Source organism: Ischnura elegans, chromosome X, assembly GCF_921293095.1.
Source record: "Ischnura elegans chromosome X, ioIscEleg1.1, whole genome shotgun sequence".
NCBI classification, from domain to species: Eukaryota; Metazoa; Arthropoda; class Insecta; order Odonata; family Coenagrionidae; genus Ischnura; species Ischnura elegans.
The window spans coordinates 86,553,044-86,572,748 of record NC_060259.1 but is presented as its reverse complement, the minus strand read 5'-3'; the positions used below and the strand labels follow the sequence as shown (position 1 = coordinate 86,572,748).

The 19,705-nt window shown below is 38.1% G+C and overlaps 1 protein-coding gene across 5 annotated transcripts in view; it reads right to left on the bottom strand.

The window, feature by feature from the left end:
- Nucleotides 1–7,438: 7,438 nt before the first annotated feature.
- LOC124170622 (protein gustavus) overlaps nucleotides 7,439–19,705 on the bottom strand; it is a 95,647-nt gene continuing 83,380 nt past the window's right edge. For all 5 annotated transcript variants that reach the window (XM_046549460.1, XM_046549461.1, XM_046549462.1 and 2 more), the window contains 4 exons: nucleotides 18,222–18,407; nucleotides 15,867–16,011; nucleotides 12,581–12,739; nucleotides 7,439–8,740 (listed from right to left, as the gene is read on the bottom strand). In XM_046549460.1, the coding sequence (XP_046405416.1) occupies nucleotides 8,601–8,740; nucleotides 12,581–12,739; nucleotides 15,867–16,011; nucleotides 18,222–18,407 (630 nt within the window). In that variant the 3' untranslated portion in view covers nucleotides 7,439–8,600. The remainder of the gene's footprint in view (nucleotides 8,741–12,580; nucleotides 12,740–15,866; nucleotides 16,012–18,221; nucleotides 18,408–19,705) is intronic.

The window sequence follows — 19,705 nt, the reverse complement described above, 5'->3', positions numbered from 1 at the left end:
CTTATATAAGGATTATTAATACCTTATCAAATGAAGGAAACTTTCTGACCTTAGGCAGTTTCAATAGGTGATTATTAAGAGATGTTTCCCTGAGCTCTGTGCCTCATGCATGTATTGGTAATTTCACACGATGTAACTCCTATCTACTCATATAGAAACTAGGTCCGTGTGACCTCATGTGGAGTGGCATCGCATGGGTGCCAATCTGGCCTTTTTCAAATGTGGTTAAAGTTGGCCATTGCCATTTGTATAAATTGGGATTTCTAAAACCAAATAATTTGTATATTATGAATACACTACTGGTGGGTAACGAATCGCAATCGATGCCTTTCGTTTTCTTTGATGAAGGAAACTACCCTATTGCTGCAGCATAACAATGCCCTACCACATACAGCCAGCCCATTTGACAGTTCAGACTATCCTGGGTATTAAATATGAATTTGTTATTAATTCACCAGGCCCCATGACTGGTGACTTTTATCATGGGCGTACCCAGCAAGGGGCAGCTGCCCCCCCTACTCTGAAGCAAATACGCCAAGTCTTTAAGCAAAATCAGTACTGAATTGAAATGAAAGTATACAAATTTTGTTTAAACCCACGAAAAATGATACATATATAATAGCATAAGATATGTAACTAAAATAAAACTTTTTTTTCATGGAAATAATCTCATAAATCCCATGGCTTGCCCCCCCCCCCCCCCCCCCCCCCAGTTATGGTCCTGGGTACCCGCTTGACTTTCATGTGCTTGGTGCAGACAATGAAGCATTGGGAGGCAATAATTTGCAAAGTGATGAAGAGGTGAAAACTGCAGTGTAAAAGTGGATACAGACAGGACTAATATATTTCTTTTCATGTGGTATCAATTCAGTTCCTAAGAATTGGAAAACTTGTATTGAACGTGAGGGAGGCTATGTAAAAAAAAGATATGCATAAGTTGTTTCTAATTTTTGTGATAAAAAGTAATCCCACTTTGAAGGATTTCGTCGGTAACACCCTTGTATTTTAGATGTCATTATAGTAAATAGGATCAATTAAAATTCAAATGGATAAGCAACTAAATATTTAACATATGCCTTTTATGTTCACTGGCATGATAAAGTTATCCAATTTCTTTCTGATACGTACGATGAAATGGCCTAAGATAATTGTTCTGTATGGTAACCACACTTTGCAAGTCTCATATGAAAAGTATAATTTTGAAGAAAATATGTATTGCACACTGCTCTTACCAACCCACCCCACTGCCTATGGGCAGGGGATAAAGGTGCTTTTGGCAAATCGTTCGAGATATTTGGTCACTGCATTTTATGAAGCTACCAAATTTCTTGCTTGCTTCATAAAATGCAGCATTTTTTGTGGTGCAGCCAAGAATAGTAGAGCACAGGTGATAAGAGGCTCTCCTAAGGGATCAGTTTATATAGATTAGGGCATACAGGCTCCACCATCTTGTGGTTGATTCCAACTACAGCAACAACAAGGCGGAAAGAAATTTCTGCGAGTGAGTAGTCCTTATCCAAGTTCGTGTGTTGGATCAGAGGCACAGCGAGGGGGGGGGGGTTGGGGGATAAACCCCCCCCCCTCCCCCCAGAGCTCAAAGAAAATTTAATTTTGTCCTATTTTACTTAATTGGATTAATATTGCTTGTAGAATAGTGTGAGGGTTAACAAAATATCCCTCCGAAGACCGTAAAACTCAACATTTTGAACCATTTATCTTAATTTTTTCTGGTGGATGGCCCCCCCACCTACCACTTACCCTGGCGGGCATACCACACCCCCAAGCACCCTAGTATTAGTTGTGCCTGAAACCCCCCCTAACCTTAATTCCTAGCTGCGCCCCTGGGTTGGATGGAGGTAGTAAGGACTGAAGGAGCAATGGGTACTGGGTGATATCGAGTGGACAGAAGGAAAGTGGGTAGGTGTTGATTTGGTGTTAAATCGGAAGCTGTGTAAGAGAGTATTGGGCATTGAACAAATGATTGGATTCTGATGGGCAGTGGAAAAGGGAGACTGGAGTGCCTTCAAAGGGGAAAGGAGGGATGGAAATCAGTTATCAGAATGAGAAACGACCAGGGGGAGAGAAAACCAAGGAAGGTGGAAAAGTCAAAGCAAAGGAATAGAGAAATTTAAGGAGAGGCAGATGCACTTCACACAAAGTTAAGGTCATTATCAAATGGCAAAAGAGGGAAAGTCTTGCCAAAATTTAAGGCTAACAAAGGAAGCATGTTAACAGAACAAGAGGAGGTTCAGATTATGTGAAATGAAGTTGTGGAGGAACTGTTTAACAGAGAGAACAGGCCAGAAAGATTGAACATTAGGAGCTAAGTGGACTAGAGAGGGGTAACCTAGTGTATTAAGGCCTGTTTACAAGGTACATTAACATGTACGGGTTAATGTCTAAATGTATGAATGCGAGAATGAACGCCAAAATGCACTGTGTAACCACCTAACTTGTGCGAATGCATGCACAGAAAATAGAACCTATTCTCATCTGGTTCATGCATTCGTACATGTTCCGTTCCAGTCCACAAAAATCATTCACGCAAACATACATTAACTCATACGTGTTAATGTATTGTGTAAACAGGCCTTTAGAAATGGAAATCAAGAGAGCCCTTTGAGATTAGAAGGCAGGGACAGCAGTGGGCAATGAAGACAGTCCTAATTCCATTACTGAAATACAAGAAAGATGCCAAATGTGGAGGCAATAGGACACTGATATTGAGAATTACAAACAGATGAATGGGGATATAAGCAAACTATCAGAGAATTATCAGTTTGATTTCAGAAATACAATCAACCCACGATGCAGCATTGGTAATGAGGACTCAAGTGGAGAGGAGCCTTTAATATAACTAGAGCATATATACTTGGTTCATGGATTTTCAAAAATCTTTAGGAGTAGACTGAGTAGAGTTAATGGGTATTCTTTAGAAAGATAGATGTAGACTGGAGGCATAGGTGACTCATTTGTATTCTGTAAATGGCTCACACTACAAAAGTGAGGGTTGCCTATGATGCATCACAGGGGGTAGCTGTTGACTGCAGTTTGAGGAAAGGGTGTCCACTAAGTTTTCCTAGATGTTTAACGTGTCTACAGAGGAAATGGTAAGGAGGCTTTGGATAAATTATAAACAAGAGTTGAAGTTCAGGAATTAGAGAGATTTACATGTGATCCGGCACTGATCAGCCAGTTAACATAGAGGTTGCAGGCACTGATAAATTGGATGAGGTAAATGGAGTAAGGAATATTGCATTAACATGTTGCCTACGGATGACGAGAATTCTCGTCATTTTTCTCCCGAATGTTCCGGACGGATGACGAAGATTCTCGCCATTTAGACGCATCAACCTATACAATTTTAAAGCGTACAATACGTATTCGCTTGCGATTCACTTTAAAATTGTTTAGGTTGACGCGCCTAAATGGCGAGAATCTTCGTCATCCATCCGGAACGTTCGGGAAAAAAAAGACGAGAATTCTCGCCATCCGTACGCAACGTGTTAAGATTAATCACAAGAAGAACAAAGCTATGTGGATATGTGCATCTTGGTAAGATAAAAAAGGTGTTAACAAATTTGAACAGGTGGAGATGTTCACCTGTTTAGGCAGCATATTAGAAAAAAAAAGACACAGTACCACAAGTGATGGATAGGATTCCGAAGGTTGGGCCGCAGTGAAAGGGTTAAGAACCAGAAGAACACTATCATAATTAATATTGTGGTTTCATCAGTCTCAGCGACCTCGATGCATTTCTTAAAAGATTGACATTCTTGTAAACCCCATTTCAATAGGTCTACTTCCCACAGGTATTTCTCTCCATACAAACAAGCCTATTACTAAAATAATAGGGATAGCTTTGACAAAATAAGAATATGATAAATATAAATAGCAGCAAAAATTTGGTGTCTGTACTGAATATTTGAAGCATGAATATTACAAAAGAGAATCCTCAAGTTGGCCTCAAAATGTGTTGTTACTCTCCATGCATTTAAATGGCTTTACGAAGTTGCCACATGCATTGCTGATGGACAAAGTGACCCGAGTTTCACAGGGAAATAATGTATGATTACGCCTGTAAACCAAAATTTATATACATGACAATGTTATCTATCAAATTCATAACTTTTAAATGCTATTCCTTGCAACAGCAAACATTATACTGTAAAACATTGGGAAAAAATGGATCATGCTGCACTCATCACTACTCCACAAACATTTATTTAAACTGATTAAAATGTGATCAAATTGGCAACAGGAATCAGCCTTCAACGGGATGGAATTGGGCCTCCTCTATGCAATCCTCTTGATTCGAAGGAAAGAAAATTCCACTTCATCACCGTAAACAGGTAAATTATATTAATATGAATGGAATCAGCTTAAATGACCGAAAGGGCTTCTCAGTATTCCAACTAGGTGACAGGTGCCATGGTTGCTGACCTTCTGGAGGACCACTCACTCTCCTTCATCGGGGATGGTTGGATGCATATCTGACTGTTGCTATATATAACAGGCACAGCATGAAGCAGTCAATTATTTTCAAATGTTTCAAATATGACCACATTTGAGAAGCTGTTGGATCTTCAAATGAACCATTCAATGAAACATTTAAGGCAACAACGACATGATGAAAACAAATCATTCCTGTGGAAGTGCGCCATTACTCATGTGCCATATGCAGTCACTCATTGAAATTCCAAAAGAGGACATGATTGAATAAATTTTTGAAGTCATTTGACTGTACGCCAAGATATGGAAATATAGAATAAACTACCAGGTTTCCATTGATCAGTTGGTCATTTTTTATTTCCTTTGATCTCCTGCTTCTTCTATACTCCTTATGGTTGGTTTCAGGACATTGTTGGACTGAAATCCAGAGTCCCTATTGATTTTGTCCAGATGTAGACAGATTTCTATGGCTTCCCTCTTGAGCCCTTCCAAGAAGCAAGTGGCACAGCTCAATAACACAACATTGTCACACTCAATTGCATTATGGTCATTGGCAACGCTATGCTCCACATGGTTTTCAAGCTGCGCTTTTCTGAAGTGTTTTTGAATCTCATTCAATCTTGCTTTGAATGTCTGGTCTCCTCCACTATGATTTTCCCACATTTTCATGGGAATTTGCAAACTCCTGGCGTATTTAACCCATTCGGGTGGTTTTCTCTCACCACCTGATCAGGCAACTTGAGTGGATGCAAATGATTTGTCTGAATGTAATATTGGTGCAGAATTCCTTGGAATCTTCCAGAAACTGGGAAGAACAAGGGCAGAAAAGCTTCACTCAAAGAATTATTTGGCATACATGCTTGGTTTTTTTGCCTCTTTGTTGGGATTTTAAGGGCTGTTACTGTTTGGTGTTTACTGTAACTGTTTCCCAGGTAATTCTTCTCCAGTTGATTTAATTTGTCTTTGATGTCTTCCTAGTTCTCCATGCTCAGGCCAAGAAAGACGTCCAATGCATTCCTTCTATTGGACAATATTTAGAGGGTGTCATCCGCATATCTGTAGAGGTGCTTTGGGCATTAGGGCATTGTCGATATGGGGTATCCCATTGCCAAACCCGTGAGCTCACACAACTTCCCATCAAAGCCAGAGTCAGCGTGTGTTGGAACAGCTTCAATGTGCTAAGGTAGCCTCTTCCTCCCAAGAGTTCCAGTGCGACAGCCAGGGGTATTTCAGTGAAGAGTGGGACAACGCCTAGACTGACAACTTTGTCATTGGAGTCCAGTTGAATGTTAATTTTTTTTTTGGTATCTATGACGTTCACTGAGTTCTTCACATAATGTGTACTGATACCAACATACATGACACCCATCAGGTATTTTGATCAGTGGTCTGTGGGGGAGGAGCTGGGTCTGAGTGAAGCCCTGGTCTTTTTTATTTTTGGCACGCTGTACATCCTTGGAAGCAACGGTGCTTGTTAATGGAGCCTTTTGGTTGTATTTTTAGGGAGATCTGCTTCCTTCACCAGCTTCACCATCTTTCTGGTCATGGCCTCCAAGGGATGTTTTTTTCCTAAGCGATATCCATAAGCTGCTTTTGGATCTTTTGATGATAATCTTCTACTTTCACCAGGATGATGGTGTTAACTTTGTCTGCTGACAAAATGAATGGCAACAGTGGTATTCATCCACAGGAGGCATCAGGTAGCCTGCTCCTTACCGGATGTTTGATTTGGGAGGAATGACTTTTCAGAGCCGCCTTCTCACTTCCTATGTTGGTAGGAAGCTTCCATATCTAGCTTATATTCATGCTTGCTCTATCGCACCCATGATGTCACTGAATGATTGCACCAGTGAGGGTGCTAAGATCAGATATTTTTGACGATGGAGTCTTTATTGACTTCCTCACCTAATTGGTTGATGACAGCTTCGCATTGAATGTTATGATGAGTTGCATCTTGGTAGCAGGTACATGTTGAAACTCATCCTTCAGTCTCTCCCTTCTGTGCTACAATCCTCCTCCAGCTTTTAGGGCACCATTAAGATATTCGCACAACATTGACAATATTACTGAGGAAAGACATAGGTCTATATGTTCTTTGCACTTCAGTTGAAAAGTCATTTTTTTGTGGGTACATTCTCTGATTAAGGCAAGACTAGTCTTACTGAGAACACAGTCCACAACTGTCCTTTTCATTGATGATTTAATCTTAGTACAAGTTGGTATGGTTTCTTCCCCACAACACCTCCTCATGCATCTCTTTGAATTGGTGGATGTTGTGGTATTGTGTGTCCTTTCCCATAGAGGAGGATCTTGAAGATTCAGATGCTTAATCACCAAATGATGTGAAGAAAGCCTTCTCAGGATTTCAACTGGGTAACACACCACATGGTTTTTTAATCTATTGAGAGGGTCGCTTACTCTCTTTCATTAAGGCTGGTGGATGTCACACTTATCTATCACTTCATGCATCACTAATTCAACAACATAAATCAGCCCTGATAACTGAGAATGAGTGGTACTGCGAAACATCAGCAACCATGAAGCCTGTCGACAGGTTGGAATCCTGAGAAGCCTTCCTGCACCAGATGCCTTGGAATATTGAATGTTTACTCGTATGTACATATATAAAAATGAACAGCAAGGAGAAAATCAGCAAAACCTTTCAAACATGGGAGAGGCTGAGACAGGGCCCAATAAAAAATTATGATCTATTTCAAGGGACCTGATCATACAAATATGTAAAATATCTTCTTGAAGCATTAAGTCATTTCTCAACCATTGCAAGGGGATAAAATAGCAAAAGTAAAACAGACCTGTGCAGATGTAAATACGGTCTATTTTGCTTGAGGACACCAGTGGGTGTAAAAGTTCACAATCATCAGCAAGGCTATAGCATTTTCATTGATATGAAGGCTGCATGGCTACAATATCTACTGATTTTTGTAAAATATTTGTATGGCTGTTTCAGGAATGAATATATTACCAATTCTAGTAATTATTATGGATTTTTCTGATATACTGGCATACAAAAGTGTCAATGAATCATAAAATCTTAATCAAATAATAGTGAGTTTACACAAAAGATGAGTATTGTGATTAAATACTTCCACAGTAGTGATCACATGCTTGGTGGCGGCAATTCACTTGCAATCCATTGCTGAGCTCTGCTTCATTTTATATCAGGAAGCACAAGGGTAATTTTGAAGGAATTTTAGGTATACACATAAACAAATGTTAATTTTGGTGTTTCACATTCCATTTAAAATTATTACAATCACCTTATATGAAGTTATGAAAAAGTATTTCACACAGTTATGAACCCGTTTCAAAAATTAGGGAGCCTCTTCAAGTTGAAGAGCTTGAAACCATACTTATATTTCACCCACTATGATGGATCAAAATTGTTAATGGCACATGTCTTCTCTCATGTCCATTAATAGTACATACAAGTACTTCTTCTATCTGATGAGTTTTCTTCACTCAGAGTCCAGGACACAGAACTTCCTTTGTATGTATTTTTACCACAGCCTTTACAGTTAAGCCCTGAATAAATGAGGATACATTAAACACAAAACCCACTGTAACATTCCTTAAAGTTTTTTCTGGAGGTTTAGTGATGATAAAGACAAATTTTCTCTGGAAATTTTTTAAGTGTTTAATGATGCCATTTTAATGATGCATCAGGTGCAAATTTTGGCACGTCCACTTTCAGTCTATTATCCTTGGCCTAGAGTATGTAGGCACAGAAAAATAAGGTGGAACTCATTTATGACAGTGAATAGGCACTAAAACCTGAGGAAAGCAGTAAGAAAATATTAGTCCGTGTTATGAAAAGTGTTTAATCGTAAACCATATTCATGAGACAGCCATTTGTATTCCTAAACCTGCTGGCTGTACATGATACATATCCTTACTGATCCAGTTCTGAATTTGCAAATAACTTACTGCGACCCACAACGTTTGCTAAGGGATTTTGACCACTGTCTTCACTGCACCATTATAGATCAAATGCTCTTAATTATGTTTAAGAAACACTGCACTTATGAGGAATGAGATTCTTTGATGTGTCACTCATTGTTATGGGTCCCACACTAGAGCGTCCTCACAGGCACTCCTCCTTGATGGCCGTGAACGGCCCCCACCTTCCACTACCGCCCATCTCGATACAGCAGGTACATTTTCATAGCTTGCGGCAGCACCAGCTTCTCCGTCCTCTCCTCTATAGATTCTTTACCAAGTCTTTTGCGAATCACACGGCGGCACAAATCCATTAGGGGCAATGGCTCAGCTTTAACAGAAAACAGAAACATTGATTTGTAGTCACACTTGGGAATATTTAGAAAGAGAATACTCAGTTATGTGTGATTTGACACTTTTTCAGCGAATAGTATGAACGAAATTCTCTAAGGCTCTACACCAGGTGATTTGTACTCAGCCTAAGTTCAAAGGTAAGAGTTAAATCTCTCACTTATTGGCAAGCCAGAGAGAATTTCATTCAGAATGATCCGTGTTCATTTGGAGTAACCATACAACACTTTTGAACAAACCTAACTCAAAGGTGAAACAAATGAGCAAACAACTAACATGAACTGGCAAAGCTTTAATAAATGATGCAGTAAGAGATGCATACTAATTTAGACAGGATAAAACCACCAAACCTCTCCAATGGTATGATAGCATTACCTTACATATTTCAAAAATATGAAAATTTCACTTTGAGAAGATTGTTATAGACCAAACTTTAAGACTAACATTTTCTATCACTCTTAGTTGAAGAAAAGTTACGAAAAACTAGAAAAATATAATGATTGATAAACCTCTTGTATCTAATGAACAATAACTTTTCACTCCAATAGCCATAAACAATTAGCCATTTACAGAGGGGACATATGAGTAAACTATAATAAGGTTGATTTTTATGACCACCTAAAGGGCAGTACAAACACTCAAATTGCTGAAGAGGCACACAAAACAAAGAGTAAGTTAGCAGACGTAAAGGACCACAAACAGTTCAATGGAATTGTTCACTCAGACCCAAAATCACAATTTATTATAAGAATTCAATAGACAGAAGTGAGAAATAAGTTGTGAAGAAAAAAGGTACCTTTCCCATTCAGCCATTCTCTTGTAGAACTAAAATAAAATGATGCTGACACCCACTTTTCAGGAGTTCCAAACGTCACTAGATATTTAGCTCATTAACTTATTCAGAGAGAGCTGTTAATTAAAGAACGGAATCCCTCATGAGAGTGAAAATATTGAACCATGAGTGGTCAATGTGCAAGGCAAAAGAGCAGCCGAGGTGTGGTGACTCACTAGGCATGAGTCGGTGATGTCATCAATTTATCAAAGAAAGGATGGAGACTGCAGATTTTTTTTCTATATACAGTGAACTCCCAACTATCCTTGACATACTTGACATCCTCATACACATGTTGCAGATTATTCATGGATGAGTTTCACCTTTCTTTGAAGGTGCCGTGGTGACCACGGCGGCCGTCAACTGCACGATTCGATTCGTTTAAAGACATCCATTGACACGTATGGTTATTTGAAAGCACGAAGCGCTATCAGGGGAGGAAGGGAAGAAAGGAACAGAAAGGATAGGAGGAGAGGGGGTTCTCCTTATTAGCGGACGGATCGTCGGATATTCGACTCTCCACTGAGCTACAATGCAAAAAATAATCATGTAGACATTTGCCAAATCTAATATCTAATTCTTCATGTGAGAAAGCGTCTCATTCTAGATGTTTCAGGATCGATAAATGGGAAATAATTTTTCAGTTTCTTTCAATCCGATTATGTTTTGTTAAATGTGTTTCTTTCACTGCCTTTCCTGACCGATTGGCAACAGCTGTAATCAAAACTAAGCGATTTTGTTGTATCTAGCTGCTGTCCTACCTTCCCTCAACACCTTGGTGAGGGGTATCGAAAGGAAACCCACGACATGAAACATTTTGGCCAATTTGCAAGTTATACACTACTATGGTTATACCATAGCTACCCAGCACTCAGTTTGAAAACACCATCATGACAGGTTGTGTTTCAAGGTCGGACAGTTTTTTTGTCGTAGTTCCAGCTTTAAATATTGAATGAAGGATAGGAATTTTAAAATGCCATAAGCTAGTGATAATGTTCATACCAGGGCAAGTAAATTCAGCTGAGAAGGATTTTATGTGAAAGACAGAGTATTACTGTGCAAAGTTTGTGATAAAAGATTTTGATTTGAAAGATGTGACACTTTGTTAAAGCACATCAGTAGCGATACACATAAACCTGCGAAAGAAAGGGGACCTGCAAAACGACAGCTATCATTTGAACACACAGTCACTCAGTCAAAGAAAGCAAAGGAGAAGCTTGTTGTTGCTATTACAGAAGCATTTTTAAAGGCTTTATTTAGTGTAGAGAAACTTGACCATCCAAAAATTCTTGAATGGCTCTCGAAGTATACACATATGAGGTAGTGGGGATTTGCAGTTTGCCGATCGTATTCACCAAGACTACATACTTGAGCCATTCATATACCTTGAACCAATACATATAAGTTGAACCATTTCTTTCATTTAGTTTTATCAGACATTTTGTACAATCGAAATTGTGTTAAATGTTATGTAAAATGCTTAATAAAAGTATAAGTATTCATGAAATGTGTACCATAAAATAATAAAATGCCTGTAAACGTGGGAAAGTTGCAGCATTATAATAACACCGCCAAGTTTTCTATAACACCGAAATCACATGGTTTTAAAACGAATTTTAGTAAAAAATAAAACCACTTTCACGGACCTCTATGCATTGGTAATCTCAGACGATGTAAAACTCCTGTCTACTCTTTTAGAAACTAGGTCCCTGTGACGTCATGTGGAGTGGCATCGCATGGGCACCAATCTGGCCTTTTTCAAATGCAGTTAAAATTGACAATTGCCATTCGTCTAAACTGGCATTTCTAAAACCAAAAAATTTGTGTATTATGAATACTCTAATGGTGGGTAACAAATCACAATCAATGCCTTTCGTTTTCTTTGATGAAGGAAACTACCCTATTTGTTTGAAAGAAAGTTTGCTGGAGGGTATGGAGCAGTGGGAATATGAGTACAAGGACAGTAATGCCGCTAAAAAGATCCTTGGTAGGGTGAAGATATAAAATATCAATCTGTGCTTAGATAATAACATACAGTTCAATTTACGTAAATTGTGAAAATAGTAATAAAAGTGAAAGTTTTGATTGTAAGTGTTTTCTGATTATTTGTGCCGTCTCTCCCCATCGTAAGCCCAGATAATCCAGTGTTTACTTAAAGATCAAGAAGTAGGGGATGGATTGAAAAATGAAAAAATATACAGGTCTCTCTAATTTTAAAATTCTACCACAATTAAAAGTTAAGAGAATGAGGCCATTCTCAATTATGCTTTTCTCACAGAATTCTGAGATCCAGAAGATAAAATAAGGTTCCCAACTTCATGAGGTCCCACACACAGCATTTAACTTGGGTATGCTCCTCTGAGCTACTTTCTACCAGAATATACATATATATACTAAAGATTCAATCACACTTTACACTTATAACACACACACTTTACAAGTATTAATTTAAGCAGCAGGTGGAACAAAGGTTTATAACAATAAAATGGTACACACATGTGGAATCGAAAGGACAAGATGGCTGAAAACAGGGTGTAAACATTTCACCTTAATCATGAATCTGACCACAGACCTCCCTCTTTCCAGATGGATTATCAGTTTTAATACCATTTCATGTAAGTAAAAGCATTGTTCATTGCCAACTCTTTGTCAATTCAAAACTTTGAACCAAGAATGCTACTTGGGGAAAGCCACTCCTCATTTTCAAATGAATCCACCTAATGTCACCTGTATTAATCCCCTTCTGGGGAAGCTTGGAAGTCTATGGAGGCCCCAAAAAAATCCTCAAAGGTGGCATAGAGATGGGAACTCCCTCACATGAAAGTGTGAAATTCACATGCCCGAGGCTTCGTCTGGGTGCACTCTATCCTCATCCACTCAAACTGACCCCTTTGGGTTGAACTAAGCATACCCCTTATAGAGCCACAGACAATCAGAAATGAAATATAAATATCATTACATTCTGAACATTCTCTTGGCAATACTTACGATCCAGTCCGCCAATGTACTTCATGGTGATCTCACAATGCCCCCAAACAGCACTCACTATAGGATATAGTTTTCGGCCTTTTAAGTCACGGAATGCAACTCCAAGGTATTGTCCATCAACCACAAAAGCTAGCGTCCCTTCATCCATGTCTAACACCACTGAAACAAAATATTTATGATTAAGATGGCACATTTAACAGAGTTAATTGAGTACTCAAAAATACGAGATGATCTTGCTTAACTGTTCAGGAATAAAAACCTAATTATAGAAGGAACAAAATGCCAAAACTTTCAATTTAAGTACACATTCAATTATTACACTTTCAATTTAAGTAATAAAGGGTAATATTTATGCATAAGCTATAATATTACACTTTTCTTATTCTAATTCTAATCAGAATCCCACCTCCTGCAAATAATTAATAAAATTGACAGGCTTCATAAAAGGCAATGCTCTTGCAACACTATCAAATCAAAAAATATATAGACGCTTTTTAAATTTTGCCCGTAAAGTTGTAGTGAATTTTCACTTAAATTCATCCTTATGCATGATATTTAAAAATACAAGGTTTATTAAACTCAAGTTTTGTTATTGATAGTTCCATGTGAAGATTAAAAATTTTAAAACAATTTTTCAAAGTATAAATAGTATTTAATTATACAATGTCCAAAATCATTTAGCCCTCGAGCTTGAGGTAGAGTTCCATGAAAACCCACACTTTGACGATTTTGAGCTTGTCAGCTGCTCCCATTACTTCTCGCAATTCAGGTACTAGACGCAGACCATCTCCAAATAAAGCACATCCAACTTGCCAACAACACAACTGTTTCATGCTCAGCTGCCAATCACTTGAAGAAACCATCTCCAGTCTCGGTGAAGGCTAGTATGGTCTTACATCAGGTTAACTGTTGTTTTACTACCACTGTTTGGATAATTGATTCATCCTTGGGCATCAGTATCATGGATGGATCTTTGCATGCTTGTACAGTCAACTCTTGATTATTCAGCATTTGATCATTTGGTTTGCAGATTTTATGGGCTACTTTCTCCTATAGACCTGCAAGCGGTCATGAAAACAAATGCCCTATGGCTGCCTCTGTGAGAGCGTGGGAGAAAGAGAGCACATAACCCATATGTTTCCGATCTCTATTACATGAATATTTTGGAAATTCTCCCACAGGCACAACTATCTCAGAGACCGAATGCAGGTAGTCGGGGTCAAACTGAAGCGGGCAGCCAATTGACTGCCAAACAGAAGTCGTAAAAATAACGTACAAATTCATGGAATCCTCATTCCTAAAGGGGAAATGCTGGAAGTCTAAGCCCACAAAACAGGTGTCATGTGCGGGACCAAACTCAATTGTCAAATGTAAATAATCAAGATTTAAATATTCATTCTGGTATACTTATGACTTGACAAAGAAAATTAAAAAGGTACACAAATTCGTTTTTACGAGGCCCTTTTGGTGTTGGCACTGGCCATAGCGAGAGTTTCCATCGCCGGAAAACCTTCACTGTAATTGCTGGCGATCTGTTAGAAATGAAGTTAACATGGAGTGCTTAGTCTCAAATTCATGAGGTAAACTATCATTCGATTCATAAGTAGTTCATTTTGGTTAAAATATAGCGGCATTAAAATTTGCAAAAGCTCGATATACTGAAAAGTCGACAGCATACCCGCAAGTCCGTGAGTTGCGTGAATAGAGAGCATTTAAAGATAGACACCAAGTGAGAAAATGAAAATAATAGAACAATACGGGATGCAGGAGGGCAATCTATGGCAGCAAAAGCGCCCAAGGAATGCAGAACATGAAGAGTGAGAAGCTTACAATTAGCGTAGCTTTGTCTGGGTGGTTTTTCCAACTTCAGTCGTCGGGAACTATACTATGAAAGGGGCTATGGTGGAATATTTCAGTGATAGATTGAGAATCAAGAACTTCAAGTGTTTGGAAGGTTGGTGATACTAATTTGAAGCATGAAAGCGTCACCTCCCTTCATAATTGCTGGTGACGCCTGCAATGTAAATCCGAAGTCATGGAAGAAAGTACTCCGATCCTAGCGGAATATCTTAAGAAGTAAGCAGTACGAGGTATTTCTTGCTAAGATGCTTCTAGAGGCAGGTAGTGTGCCTTAGCGATGGCATATGTGAAGAGCTGATGCTGCGCTTTAAGTTTATTTAATTAAAAAAATTCTGCATTCCTTTTTCATGTTTCATAGTCATTACTGAGAATTTTAAATTAATAAATTCATACTCGTGAGTTTTGTTGGCCCTAGGGTCCATCAGATGCATTTGCCTTATCATTTCTTTGTCGCATATATATTACCCATGTGTGTTATATAAGTCACATTTTCTTACAGCTTGCTTGTGTTTTACTTAAGTGACATCAGCTTAATATTGGCATAATATTTTTCGTGAAATAATATCATGTTAATATCTTTTCTCATATTGCCAATTTTAATTCAAATCGTTTTTACTGCGGTGCCTTAGTACACTCAGTGTATTATTTCAATGATGACTCGGGCGTAACACTGAAAATGGAACTTTTTTTTGAAACAACGGCAATTTTAATCAGATCATTATGCATGCTTTGCAAACTTTTTACCATAGATAATGAAGATATTAATGATAGAAAAAGTCTTCCGAGGCAGGATCGTTCTACCACCTTCCACTGTTTTTGTCTACAGAAACAAATGCGATACGTTATTTCACACAACTACCACGTAACGTACAGGAACAATTAACATAAACAAACAGAAGCATTTGAATCATTAAATAACTGCGATAGAGTTTTATCAGTAATTGTTTGAATTTTCAGCAGAAAATACCAAAATAATAGAATGATCACATAAATGCACTAATAGTGTAAATAGAAAAGAAGCTTCGTCGATTGTGCATTGGGATAATTATTGACAGAGCAATGCTTTGCATGATTTTTATGCAGTACAACGCTTATAAATTGTTTGACTCGTTGTTAATAAGGTTACGGAATTTAGTAATGCAAAAAAAAACATCACCTTTTGTCTGGATTTATGCTTATGTTTATCGGATAGAAACTGCACTATTCCTGTTCATGTATACGTGCTCACAATAGGTGTATTGACTATTATTTGCTCCAACTCTGGTAAAGCAACAATTCGCTATAGTGAGTGCTTATTTGAGCACCGTGGGGTCTCGTTTTATCGAGGTTGCATTGTATGTAGACACAAAATTCATCACTAGAAAAACATTACAAAAAGCATTATTCAATACAATATATATCTATGATAGTCAAAATATCACCATACCTTGGAATTTATCCGGGACGACAAATGTCTCATCGGGCTTAAGTAAGGCTGGGTATGTAATTCCAGCATTGTTTCTGGAGTCATGATATAACTTATTGCGGCCAAGATCCCATCCCCATGATTCTTCACTGCTGCCTACTAAACTCTGAAAGTACATACATGGTATTAATTTCATAGTCATAGTGTTTTTGGTATTTTAAAGAGCTAACATGAACTTTATATTTTTAATTGGTCCATAGAGAATGACTAGAGCAAGAAAAGATTACAAGTGATACAATGAATATTGACAATGAACTCTAATTCCTGGACATTTATCATTCAAAAAAGAGACAAACAGGGTATGGCAGGCTCAAAAACACTCTAAGAATAGGATTCATTCCTGGGCAGCTATTCTGAATAAGGGGTGTTATAATTATATAGTGTGTGCTATTCCCAAGGTCATTATTACACAAACCTTGTATTCTGAATGAAGGGGTGTAATATTTTCTTTGGTATAGCACCGTGGTATTTCTTGCGCGAGCTATTTTGAAGCTCCGCCTCTTCCTGTATGAAAAAATTTCTGAACAGTTTTCGCAACCAATGAGGGAGAGGAGATTTTATGCATTTTTCTGTTTTCTTTGGAATATTAACTTGCAAATATAAGTAATGGCTTTATTTACGTTTAAAAATTTTATTAAAACCTTGGATACATCTAATACGCATTGAAAATCATCATTGGAGATTTTTCAGCAGCAGATTGGGGGCAAGAATGCTTTTCCATTCTTCAAATTTCACCAGGTTTGACGACCCATATCTCATGAAAGAAAGTTCATACTTAAATGCAGTATTATGGATAAAACTATGAAACTAATACTCTGTTAACCTGTTCAAAATTACAAAATGATTCAAGTTCCCTCTCGAGTGGTCATAGATGCATTCACCTCAGGAACTATTTGATTCATGAGGCCTCCCTCCATCTGGCTACTCTGATGTCATCCTCAGTATTTGCCTGTTTTAATCAGGGCAACCACGTATTCATTTTGGTACTTCAATAACTGTCTAAAGGCATGGTTACAAGGTACATTAACATGTACAGGTTAATGTATGTTTGCGTGAATGATTTTGGTTGACCGGAACCGAACATGTACTAATGCATGAACCAAATTAGAACAGGTTCTATTTTCTGTGCATGCGTTCGCACAAGTTGGGTAGTTAGACAGTGCAGTTCAGCGTTCATTCTCGAGTTCATACATTTAGACAGTAACCCGTGTATGTTAATGTATCGTGTAACCAGGCCTTAATTATTTGCACAGCCAACTGGACACTCAATTACCTGTCTGGGTATGATATATTTCTAACCTCCAACATTTATGGCAATGAAATTCACAATGATTGCAATGGGAAAAATTTTGCTGAAAAATTGATGATGAAAGTGGAAGAACTTTGAAAGAAGAATGGCTTTATAGAAGAAAATACTTTTGGAAGATGAACCAAGGAAGATATAGATGAGTAACAAGTAGGGAAAGTGGTAGAAGCAATAGAAAATGGTAAGGAATTTCCAAGTTCTGAATGGGTAGGAGACAAGTTTAATGCATAGGAGAGAGATGAGTGAAGTATTTTCCGCAATTAAGAAAAAAGTGGAACCTTAGCTAAACTACACTCCAGACCCAAAGAAAAAACCACAATACAAGTGAAAGCATCCTTCAAGAGAGATCATTTTTTTGAGGAAGCCTATTTGACATAATTTTCATATTAACTCTTATGGCAAAGAATATTATTCAATTTTAAGATGCCTGGGTTATAGACATTATAGAACATAAACAAAAATTTATTACAAAGAAAATTTACTATGCATATTCTATGACACTGCTGATTTTGTACCATTGAAAAATAATGATTATATATTTTCTTAAACCAAAAATTAGATACAAGAAACAGTTTGCATGTTTCCATGGGGGGTGGCATGGGTTTCAAATGGCATAAAAGCAGAAAATAAAATTTATCTTGTGCTTTTTGTGAAAGTAAAATATAATCTACCCAAAATTAGTAAAAGTAAAACATGATGAAATAAAATTATTGGATTTAATTAAAACATGAGGGTGGTGCTAGGCTTCATAAATAACCCTTGATTGAGGAAAGTTTTTAGTTTGCACCTCGTGTTGAGTATTTAACGGTACAGTGTGCTAATTTAATTTACTTAACCCTTTCGCTGCAGCACGTTCAACAGAAACCTACCCATCACATGTGGCGAAAGTGCTAAGCGCATGGCAGGCAGGATGAAAAGGTGCGTTCACAGCAGCCTACCGTGCGAACGTACCAGGTACATTCACAGCAGCGAAAGGGTCAAATGGGTTCAAGTTATTATAAAACCTTTACCTGATAGCCGACAGAATGAAGGGGAGCATCATGGGTAGCAACGCCCACCACTGCATGAGTTCCTCGCTGACGAGTAGACCAGAACACCTCCCAAACATGTAGTCCTTTGGTTAGCCCCACCTTTCCACGTATGCAGTCCGTGCTCTGCGCCACTGGGTGCCGATGAAGGGTCAGTTTGTCATCCTCCTGTCAGCAGGTAGGAGTGGAAGCTAAGGTGAGTACAGTCAGCTCAATCTAGGCAGCAGGCCAAGTTTCCCAAGAATATCAGTACATAGAAACCTTCAACTGTTCAAATGCACTAGAGGAAACTCCAGACTATCAGTGTTGCAGATAAACCATGCACAAGGTTAACCCTCCTCCAATGTTTTCCGTGATCTTTATAAAAAATACAATTGGATGCAAAACCACACAGATTACTGCATTCTAATGCAAAGATAGACACACCCTTTTACATCCATTACAATTCCCTTTGTAAAATGTAATTATTTTCTTCACTTGCTGACAAGGAATATTTGAAGTTTACTTTAAGGCCTGCTGTAGTATTGCAGAAGATGATGAGTGGCAGAAAAAACTCCATTAAAGTTATCCATGTGAAATCTACAAAGTTTTTTTGATTCAATATGAAGCAATTTCATAAAGCCACATCTCAAACTATCCATTTCAAGAAAATGATATCTAGGTTCTTTAAATTTACTTTTCATATCGCAAATGTGCAATTATTTCTGCTTGTGGTTAGACGTAGCCCAAGCGTACCAGAGATACCATCGCACTTGGACACGTTTATGCCACAGCCAGTCAAGGCCAAATGGGAGAGGAAGGGAATAGTGGAAGTGATGGTAGTGGGGTAAGAAGAGGAAGCAGAGACGAAGAGAGTAGAGTCACAGCAGCTTGTGTAGACAGATTGCTGAAGTACATTGAGTAGTGAGAATACGAGTACATTGACATTAGCACAGCTAAAAAAATCCGCAGTCAGACCTTGAAGCAATCTAAAATAACAGTATATAGAGGCAATTATTTATGTAAATAGCTATAGACAAATATTCATTGCTTAGCTGCAAGGTTGTTTGAGAAGGGTACATTTTCACTTCAAAATGACTGAAGTGGATGCGCAAAGAGTAGCTACAAAATATTGTGTAAAACTAGGAAAATCTGCAAGCAAAACTTTTAGTTAGCCCAACATGGTCCACAGCAATGCTTTTAAGACTCATGCAACATTTTTTAATCAGTTTGAACGTTTAAAGGCTGGCTATCAGTTAATTGAAGATGATGAGCACCCCGGATGCCATTCGACATCAACTGATGGCTCACACGTCGACAGTATTAACACCGTAGTTTGGGAAAAATCAACTTATTTGCTGAAAAATGTGGGAATTCAGCTGGATCATGCTATGACACTTAGTCTAAAAAATTGAAAAAGGATTGCGATACAGTGAAATTTGTTCCACACCTGATGACAGGGACCAAAAGGCAAATTGCATTCAACC